Consider the following 10000-nt stretch of genomic DNA (forward strand, 5'->3'; position numbering starts at 1 on the left):
AAACTAGACACAAACAGGAAGTAAAGACGAGGAGAAAACAACAGAGAGAGAAAATATAAAAAGAGAAAAGGCAGCAGTTATTTCTATCCGCCCGGTGAGGAACATTTTTCCCAGTGAATTACACAGAATAATAAGCAAAGTGACGCGTAACACAGATCAGATCACAGCAGGGCCCACGAGATGGAAAGAGAGCTGCGAGGGGGATAACTAACAGGTGTTCATGTCCTGAAGAAGTTAAGGAGAAAACACAAGACTTTCACCAGGAAACAGGTGTTCATGTCCTGAAGAAGTTAAGGAGAAAACACAAGACTTTCACCAGGAAACAGGTGTTCATGTCCTGAAGAAGTTAAGGAGAAAACACAAGACTTTCACCAGGAAACAGGTGTTCATGTCCTGAAGAAGTTAAGGAGAAAACACAAGACTTTCACCAGGAAACAGGTGTTCATGTCCTGAAGAAGTTAAGGAGAAAACACAAGACTTTCACCAGGAAACAGGTGTTCATGTCCTGAAGAAGTTAAGGAGAAAACACAAGACCCAGTAGACCGGGGTTCGTGTCACTTCGTAAAATAACAAAAAATGGAGCCTTGGCTCTACTCTCAGTTCCTCTCAGATGGTTGACCTCAGTAAACATTTTCATAATGAGTTGATGGTCTCAATCGCTAGTTTTAAGTCTTCTGCAACACAGAATGATGTTCATTTTCTGAATTATGTTCTCGTTGATTTTAAAATCAGCGATAAAGCAGGGGGTGTTTTAGGGCGTGACTATGATGTGATTGGCAGTCCGAGGCCTGTCTTATATGTAATATAACTTTGGGACAAAGACATATTTAAAACCTAGTGAAGCTAAATCTTACCTCGTATTATGTAGGCTAGCTTTCAGCAGCAGTAGCATCCAGATTACCAGAGAAAGTGTAACGTAACGTAGAGTGTAACAGCTTTACAGACTCTCAGCTAACATCACAGTCACATAGCACCCAACAGTCTATGGTCCTCAGTCCTCCCTCTCTCCTCCCTCTCTCCTCCCGCTCTCCTCCCTTACTCCTCCCTCGCTTCTCCCTCACTCCTCCCTCTCTCCTCCCTCACTCCTCCCTCTCTCCTCCCTCTCTTCTCCCTCACTCCTCCCTCTCTTCTCCCTCTCTTCTCCCTCTCTCCTCCCTCTCTTCTCCCTCTCTCCTCCCTCACTCCTCCCTCTCTTCTCCCTCTCTTCTCCCTCCCTCTCTTCTCCCTCTCTCCTCCCTCACTCCTCCCTCTCTCCTCCCTCTCGTCTAAAATCGTCACATCCTCAACCAGGATGTCTGCGCCCGTAACGGCAAACTCAACGACTCATAGCAGATCTCCACCAACCAATGGGTGACGTCACACATGCTCTGTCCACTAATATTTACAGTCAGTCAGTCCCTCCAGAAAAACGTGATTATGCGATTGCATAATTCAATGCATAATCAGCCAAAGTCTGCATATTTATGCGGGGGGGGCGCATTTTTTCAAATACGCCGCACTTTCGCCGCATAAATTGCCGATTTCCGCACAAAATATGCGGGGCTTGCATGATTTCATAATCTCCGCAATTTCGTTGAAAAAAAGTCCCATATATCTTAGCAGAAAGTTGAAAAATGTTGCGTTTACTTCACACAAGAGCAGCCATTTCCCCCTGTTGCCATGGGAACGTTATGAAGTGACGTAATTACGCGACGTGAACATCATCGAAAAGCTGCAAACCCCGCGATGAAGCCATGATGAAACCGCAGTTTTTGCAAGTTCCCGCAATTTCATCGCATAAAATTGCATAAATATCCCAAATATTCCATCGCGTTTTTTAAGAAAACGTGCCGCATAATCAAAAAACTCAAAACCCATATGCTGGTATGGTTGGGAGGACTTGTGTGCCAAAATGATGTTATTATCACTCATTCTGCCCATACCTGGTGAATAAGAGGTCTCTAAAACGAGAGGAGTGTAAATTTGCAGCTACGCGTCGCTCTGCAGCGTTCTGAAAGCTGCCAGTTTACACCAATGAGATGAGACGGTGTATCATCTCCATAGCAACAACTCTCTGTACTTCTGTCCAACTTCAGACTTTCAGGCTTTTTCGTAGCTGGATATCATTTGTTGCATCTTAAAATATTAGTAATGTTAGTGATCAGCAACAGCTTCAGATGTTGAGCTGCGTTCAGGAGAGCTCTGTCACAGACCTCAGATCTGTGTGTGTGTGTGTGTGTGTGTGTGTGTGTGTGTGTGTGTGTGTGTGTGTGTGTGTGTGTGTGTGTGTGTGTGTGTGTGTGTTCAGCAGCTCTGTTGGGCTCAGCTGGCTGCTTTTAATGGAAAATCAGGGGCATTAGACACACACATCTCTCTCTCTCTCGATTGGTTGTGGTATTCCACATATTTCAGCTGTGTGGTCATCGCTCTAACTCACACACACACGTACACACACACACACGTACACACACACACACACGTACACACCCATACCCATACCCACACACACACAGTGTTATGAATAATGTGGTCGTTCTTGCAGCTCTGCAGAAAAGATCATTTTAATATCAACGCTTTATTAATTACAGCCGTGTGTGTTACGTCAAAGCAGTAAAGGTTGGATGTTGAAGTAGTGTGTGTGTGTGTGTGTGTGCGTGTGCGTGTGCGTGTGCGTGTGCGTGTGCGTGTGCGCGCGCACTGGGAGTTAATGAAATGAGCAGATCAGTTATTAAGACACATTGATTTTCAATCTTTCAGAAAACTCAAGTTCTCTCTACTTTCACTGTGTGTGTGTGTGTGTGTTTGTGTGTGTCTGTGCGTGCGTGCGTGCGTTCGTGCGTGGCAGATTATCTGGTGCCATCCGAGCCGAGCTGACTTATTCAGGACACAGCCCCTCTGTCTTTTCAACAGCGTTGTGGAAATGAGTTGTATTGTCCATTTCACAAAGACACACACACACACACACACACGCACACACAGAGAGTTATATCCTTTCTTCCATTAACACCCCACTGTCTCTCAGATCAGACGCTCAGATCTCTGCAGGTAGATCAGGTTTCCATCAGCTCTAAATCCATTATGTTATTTCTCTGACTGCTTTTTGTTTGTTACCATGGAGAACTGTAGGCGCCATGACAACACCGCTCTGCGTGCGTGTGTGTCTGTTTTCCATCTCTCTTTATTTAAAGCGGTAGCAGAGTTTCTAATTTACGGACAGCCTTTGCTTCCTCTGTGTGTACAGTTACAGTGTACATGCACATTATGTATATATATATATATATATATATATATATATATATATATATATATATATGGCGTATAGCCTGCCCTATATTGAGCTATTTATTGAATATATATATATACATATGTACCGTATGTAAAACAAAAACAGACACAGCGTAGCTTACCGGCTGCTAGCCTGCAGCTAAAGACACAGCTGGTACGTCCCAGGTCATTAAGTTGCACTCGTCCGTTTGCCTTCCCCGCGGAATCAAACGACGAAGGTACAGACTGTGGGCTCCGACAGACTCCACGGTGCATTCATGTACACCATGGTTACTCCACGGTGCATTCATGTGCACCATGGTTACTCCACGGTGCATTCATGTGCACCATGGTGACCCAATGGTGCTTTCGGTTGCACCTCATAAACTCTGAGAAACTTTAAACCGTTGTTGTAAAGTAGCCTTCTGTCATCTAGTTGCTGTTATTGTGGCTTTGCCGTCACTGCTGAAAATCAAATGTTTAAAAGGTGCTCTAAGTGATGTTGGGTGACGTCACTTCTTGTTGATGTTCGAAGTATTGTCAAACAAAATGGAGACTAGCTCGCCCCTCCCTCCTCCTCATCCCGTCCCCTCCCTCTCCCTTCGGTGCACTAACCCCCCAACCCCCACCCCCAAATCCCTCTGGTCGGTTATTGGCTGGAAGACTGTTTGTTATGTTTGGTGGTGCAGGTTGGCGCAGTTTGTGTGTTTGTGGAGCCTGGTCTGTCTACAGAGACCGCGTTTTTTTACAGTGTGTTCAGGGGACAGGCAGCTAGCAGATAGTGAGGAGATGTTTTTTACGGTGTGTTCAGGGGACAGGCAGCTAGCAGATAGTGAGGAGATGTTTTTTACGGTGTGTTCAGGGGACAGGCAGATAGCAGATAGTGAGGAGATGTTTTTTGTATGTGACAAAAAATGTTGTAGCCTAAAAAAACGTGTGCCATTGCTTAGAGCACCTTTAAAACGAGTACTAGACGCCTAAACCCCCCCGCCAAATACACTAAGTCTTCCACAAAGCTCTGGAAAACCCTGTATGAACTGTGTGTATACGTACCTCTGTTTGTTATGAGGCTCTGCTCCCAGACGTACGGTGGTTTTATCTCCCCATATTCTGTCTCCTCTGTTTCTTCTCCTCCTCTAATTAACATTTCTTCCTGCGTCTGGATCATAATTAACTCTGAATTACATTTTCTGTTTCCCAATTTTAAAGTGCCAAACTCTTTAAACGCTGTGTCTCTGTGTTGTGTGTCTCCGTCTGTGTGTGTGTGTGTGTCTCTGTGTGTGTGTGTGTGTGTGTGTGTGTGTGTGTGTGTGTCTCTCTGTGTGTGTCTCTGTGTGTGTGTCTCTGTGTGTGTGTGTGTGTGTGTGTGTGTGTGTGTGTGTCTGTGTGTGTGTGTGTGTGTGTGTGTGTGTGTGTGTGTGTGTGTGTCTGTGTGTGTGTGTGTGTGTGTGTGTGTGTGTGTGTGTGTGTCTCTGTGTGTGTGTGTGTGTGTGTGTGTGTGTGTGTGTGTGTCTCTCTGTGTGTGTGTGTGTCTCTGTGTGTGTGTGTGTGTGTGTGTCTCTGTAGTATTGGTACGAAGGGGACGAGGCTGGAGACCTCCCGGTGGACTTCTCCATCGTGTGGGACGGAGACTTCTTCATCGACAAGCCTGCGTCTATGAAAGGTAAAACAACAGTCTTCTGTTGGCTCATTCTTCCTGATCAGGTCTGACTGCTGCTACATTTAATGTTGATTAAAAAGTAAACATTTTACTCCACAATTAAATATACAAATGATTATTGCTTTTGATTAGTTTCCTATTCCCTCAGACTGAGCCCGCGTGTACACAGGTTGTTTTTTAACGTTGCTTTTTGTCTGCGTTTTGGCCTTTTGTCCACACACACTGCGTTTTAGGTCGCTGAAAACAGATCTTCGGAAAGACTCCGGCTGCGGTGAAGACTTTTATAAACGCCGTTTGTGTGTTGCCGTGTAGACAGGGAAATAGGGCTGGGGGATAGGAAGAAAATCAGATATCATGATATTGTTGACCAAATACCTCGTTATCGATATTGCGGCGATATTCTAGGATTGACAGTTGGTGCTTTAACAAAATATCTTCACACTTAGATTTTAGATAAATAATCATCAGTAATGTGGACATAATGTCTAAGTGGGGAAAAGGCAAATGATAGAACAGCTACAACAGTCTGGTAAGATCAGAAAAGTACATCACCTTACTGTAATGCAGCCTTTAAAACCAGTAAAGGACAACACTTATGTCATATCACCATATTACAATATCCAAAATCTAAGACGATATCTAGTCTCATATCACGTTATCAATATAATATTGATATATTGCCCAGCTCTACAGGGAAACAGTCAGTGTGGGAGCCACATATTCTATGTTTTTTATGGTCTCATGTATATTATTTATTGATTATTATATTGTGCACTTATATTGTAGGTGGTGAGTGGCAGTGATAACATGTGTGTTGCTTCACCTGTTGGTTTTTGGGGCGTTGACAGAGAGGGGGTGAGCCTGGGAGCGAACACTTTCTGTTGACCGCCGCACTAACGCACTTATCTCGTCTCACAAAGTAACTTTACATTTAGTAACTGCAGTGCTAGTTGTATTTTTCGTGTGGAGGAATAAATCATTGCAGTACTATCTGGAGCGCATCACCTCGCGGCAGCACTGTGTTGGACCGCTCACAGCCCCAACGGTCAGAGCGAGCGCCGTTATCTCCTTTTGTGAGGAGTCACAGATGAGACGACATTATGTGCTCTGGCAGACATGTCCAAAATAGTACCGGCTCTAACCGCTATTAATCTATACCAGTGTTTCTCAAATGGGGGTACGTGTCCCCCTAGGGGTACTCTGGAGGACTGCAGGGGGTACGGGAGATATTTAACTAAATGTTTAATAGTAACAAGGCTGTTTGTTGTCCAGAACATTGTTCCTCTTTATGTAGACTTTTCTTTTCCTACCAAAAATGTGACATTTGTGTCTCCTTCTTTGGACCTAATCTATCCTTCCTTCCTTCTACTGTCCTTCTACTTTTTACAAGTTATGTCACTGTTTTTGATACCATTTCCGACCTATTCTTGCCTTCCTTCCTTCCTTCTTTCTACCATCTTTTTCCAAGGTTTTGTCTTTTTTACAGTTTTTGACTCCTTTTCTCATTAGCATTTAATTGCTAATTAAAAATTTCAGGTACAAGGCTGTTGTTTAGTAAATCTATTGCTGACAGCGCTGTATTGTTCCTCTTTATATAGACTTTATTTCTACCAAAAACTACTTGTACTTGGCTTAAAGAATCAATTCAAAAGGGGTACATTATTGACAACAGTTTGAGAACCACTGGTCTATACTAACTTATCTTATCTTACTTATCCATGCTAACGGTGCTGTTCTTTGGTGTTCCCTGTGTGGAGCCAGTAAAGTTGACCTCTTGTGTTTGCAGCGCTGCTGTATAAGTGTGAGGCTCAGCGCTCCAGCTGCGGCCAGTGCCTCAAAGCGCCGTCGGCCTTCGAGTGCGGCTGGTGCACCGAGAGCAGGAAGTGCCTCCTGCGACAGCACTGTCCCGCAGCCGAGCAGAACTGGATGCACCACGGGCGCCACAACCTGCGCTGCAGCCACCCGCGCATCACCAAGGTAGGGAACCAATCAGGGACCCAGTTGACCCAAGCAACCTTGTGTGTGTGTGTGTGTGTGTGTGTGTGTGTGTGTGTGTGTGTGTGTGTGTGTGTGTGTGTGTGTGTGTGTGTGTGTGTGTGTGTGTGTGTGTGTGTGTGTGTGTGTGTGTGTGTGTGTCTATGTGTGTATTTGTGTGTGTGTGTGTGTGTGTGTGTGTGTCTGTGTGTGTTTATTTGTGTGTGTGTGTGTGTATGTGTGTGTGTTTATTTGTGTGTCTGTGTGTGTGTCCCACTTGTTTGTTTTCGTTGATTGTGTTTACCGTATGCTGTTTTTAAGGTAAAGCACGTTGGGTTTACTCGTGATGAAAAATAAGCAATCAAATTGCCGTTGCCGTGGTGAGTGATTGCTCTGCTCCACAGATCGACCCTCTGACAGGACCCCGGGAGGGGGGGACGCGGGTGACGATTGAGGGGGAGAACCTGGGTCTGCAGGTGAAGGAGATCGCTTACGTTCAGGTGGCCGGAGTCCGCTGTAACCCCGTCCCGGCGCAGTACATCAGTGCGGAGAGGTGCGTCAGAGGACTGGGCTCACTCCTTCACTTCACAGGGGCTCTAATGCACGGTTCATACGTTTTTGAAAAAACCTGGAAAAGTTATGGAATTTGAAAAATGCAAATTCCAGGCCTGGTTTTTGGAAACCTAAAAAGACCCAGAAAGTTTTGGAAAAGTCATGGAATTTTTTTTTTTTTTTTAACACAGCATAATAATATGTGATTAATAAATGTATTTCACGTCGTCCTGGGTCAGTGTAACGTTTATCAGTTCAATTTTCTAAGCACAGACAGACATTTGGAAAAACAGAAAAATGGGTTCCAATATCCAATTTTTCAGTTTTTTCCACCTTGACAAATTAAAAAATTGGATCTTTAAACTGTTTTTCCAATTTTCTGTTTTTTATTCAGAGGATCAGAAATTGAGAAAATTACAAAATTGCGTCTGAGCTCCAATTATTAAATACTGTAATGATATTCTCTCCCTCGTCCCCCCCCACACACACACACACACACTCAAAACCATCAGTTGCACCTCTGACCCCAAAGTCTCTCAGTTTTTAGGTTTTTTTTTGGTCCATCTGCAGTTAATGACCTGCATATTACACAAAGTAGAGGAAGAGAATATCATCGCAGTATTGAATAATTGGAGCTCAGACGCAATTTAATAATTTTCTAAATTTCTGATCCTCTGAATAAAAACAGAAAATTGGAAAAACAGTTTAAAGATCCAATTTTTTTAATTTGAAAAAACACAAAATTTGGAAAAAAATGAAAAATTGGATATTTGAACCCATTTTTCTGTTTTTCCAAATGTCTGTTTGTGTTTAGAAAATTGAACTGATAAACATTACACTGCCCGTCCTAACCTCAGCCTTCTATTCAGGGAGCGATATTACGACTCCCACTATGAACTATGAACCACATAAATTATCATTCATTTTATGGTTAAACCTCTGAGGAAGGGTAAACTTTAACACAGATTTGTATTCTTATTGTATAATGTCGACTGCCATTTTCAGGAATACATAGTCATGGAAATTTGCCAAAAAGTCATGAAAAGGTCATGGAAAAGTATTGGTTAAAATGTGTCTGAACTCTGTTATTGTGAATATAAATGGAGGCAGTTTTACACAGTACAGGAACCATTCACCAGCCATACACAATAAACAGTTATATTACATTTACACAATATTAGGATGGATTTATATTAGGTATACATGCAGTATATCTTATACTTCTTGTATATGTGCGCATGTGTGGGAGCGCACCGTGCGTGGCAAGTTTGTGCATATTGGGCTGCAAGATAAGCCCCGTCTCCTTCTCCTCCTTCTCCTCCTTCTCCCAGGACATATTTAAGTTTGAAATGACATTCAGCTCTTTGAAATCTCGGATTTCCTCTCTGACTCTCTCTGTCTGACTGACTCTCTCTCTCTCTCTCTGTCTCTCCCTGTCTCTCTCTCTCTGTCTCTCTCTCTCTCTCTCTGTCTCTCTTCAGGATTGTGTGTGACATGGCTGAAGCTCTCCTCCCTCACTCTCCCGGCGGTCCGGTGGAGCTCTGTATCGGCGTCTGCAGCGCTGAGTACCGAACCCTCTCCACACAGACGTATTCCTTCGTGGTGAGTGTGTAATCCTCTCTGTCTAAAGATGAATATATACAGGAACCTGAAGAACTGACACAAGTAGAGCTGCAAATATTCATTTAAAGTGCTCATATTATGCTGTTTGGCTTTTTTCCCTTTCCTTTATTGTGTTATATATCTTTTTTGTGCATGTTATAGGTTTACAAAGTGAAAAAGCCCAAAGTCCCCCCCAAAGGGACTTACCATCTCCAACAGAAAACACTGTTCACTAACTGCTCCAAACAGCTCTATTGTAGTCCAGCCTTTACTTCAGAGACAAACGTGGTCACTTTGGAACACACGTTATAATGCTCACCTAGCTGCTAGCATGGCACGCCCTCATACTCTGCTTCTGACTGGCTAGTAGTCCTTTCCTAGGTACTGTCAGGGCCCTCATACTCTGCTTCTGAATGGCTAGTAGTCCTTACTACTATCAGGGCACGCCCTCATACTCGGCTTCTGTATGGCTAGTAGTCCTTACCTAGCTACTGCTCATGTGCGACTGCCAACAAAGATGTTCCAGCAGTGAGAGGTCTCACTCTGTAGCTAAAACAGAGACCTGAACACAGGGTGAAAAGAGGAGCTGCAGCAATGAGCAGTACAACTAAAATATTAAATTAAACCATGTAAACCTATTCTGATATAACCTCTAAATACAATCCTGAACCTGAAAAAGAGCATAATATGAGCACTTTAATTAATTACCACGTATCTTTCTCTCCGTCCTCCAGAGCCCCAGTTTCAGTCGGGTCCGTCCAGAGAAGGGGCCCGTTTCCGGGGGAACCAGGCTGACGGTGACAGGCCGACACCTGGACGCCGGCAGCGCCGTCACCGTGTACATCGACAAGGAGGAGTGTCTGTTTGTCAAGTCAGTTTGGATCCGCTGACTCCCATGAATCAGCAAATATACATCAGTCATGTAACGAAGCCATCACTGATCTCCTCCCTCTTCCTCTCTCCCAGACG

At 44.0% G+C, this 10000-nt stretch overlaps 1 protein-coding gene across 1 annotated transcript in view; it reads left to right on the top strand.

Moving 5' to 3' along the window:
- LOC116045478 (plexin A3) overlaps positions 1 to 10000 on the top strand; it is an 87512-nt gene that overhangs the window by 48463 nt on the left and 29049 nt on the right. The window contains exons 9-14 of the mRNA XM_036008373.1: positions 4810 to 4906; positions 6690 to 6880; positions 7282 to 7430; positions 8911 to 9031; positions 9766 to 9902; positions 9998 to 10000. The exon at positions 9998 to 10000 is cut by the window's right edge and continues 168 nt beyond it. Of these exons, the coding sequence (XP_035864266.1) occupies positions 4810 to 4906; positions 6690 to 6880; positions 7282 to 7430; positions 8911 to 9031; positions 9766 to 9902; positions 9998 to 10000 (698 nt within the window). The remainder of the gene's footprint in view (positions 1 to 4809; positions 4907 to 6689; positions 6881 to 7281; positions 7431 to 8910; positions 9032 to 9765; positions 9903 to 9997) is intronic.

Source organism: Sander lucioperca, chromosome 12 (genome assembly GCF_008315115.2).
Source record: "Sander lucioperca isolate FBNREF2018 chromosome 12, SLUC_FBN_1.2, whole genome shotgun sequence".
NCBI lineage: Eukaryota > Metazoa > Chordata > Actinopteri > Perciformes > Percidae > Sander > Sander lucioperca.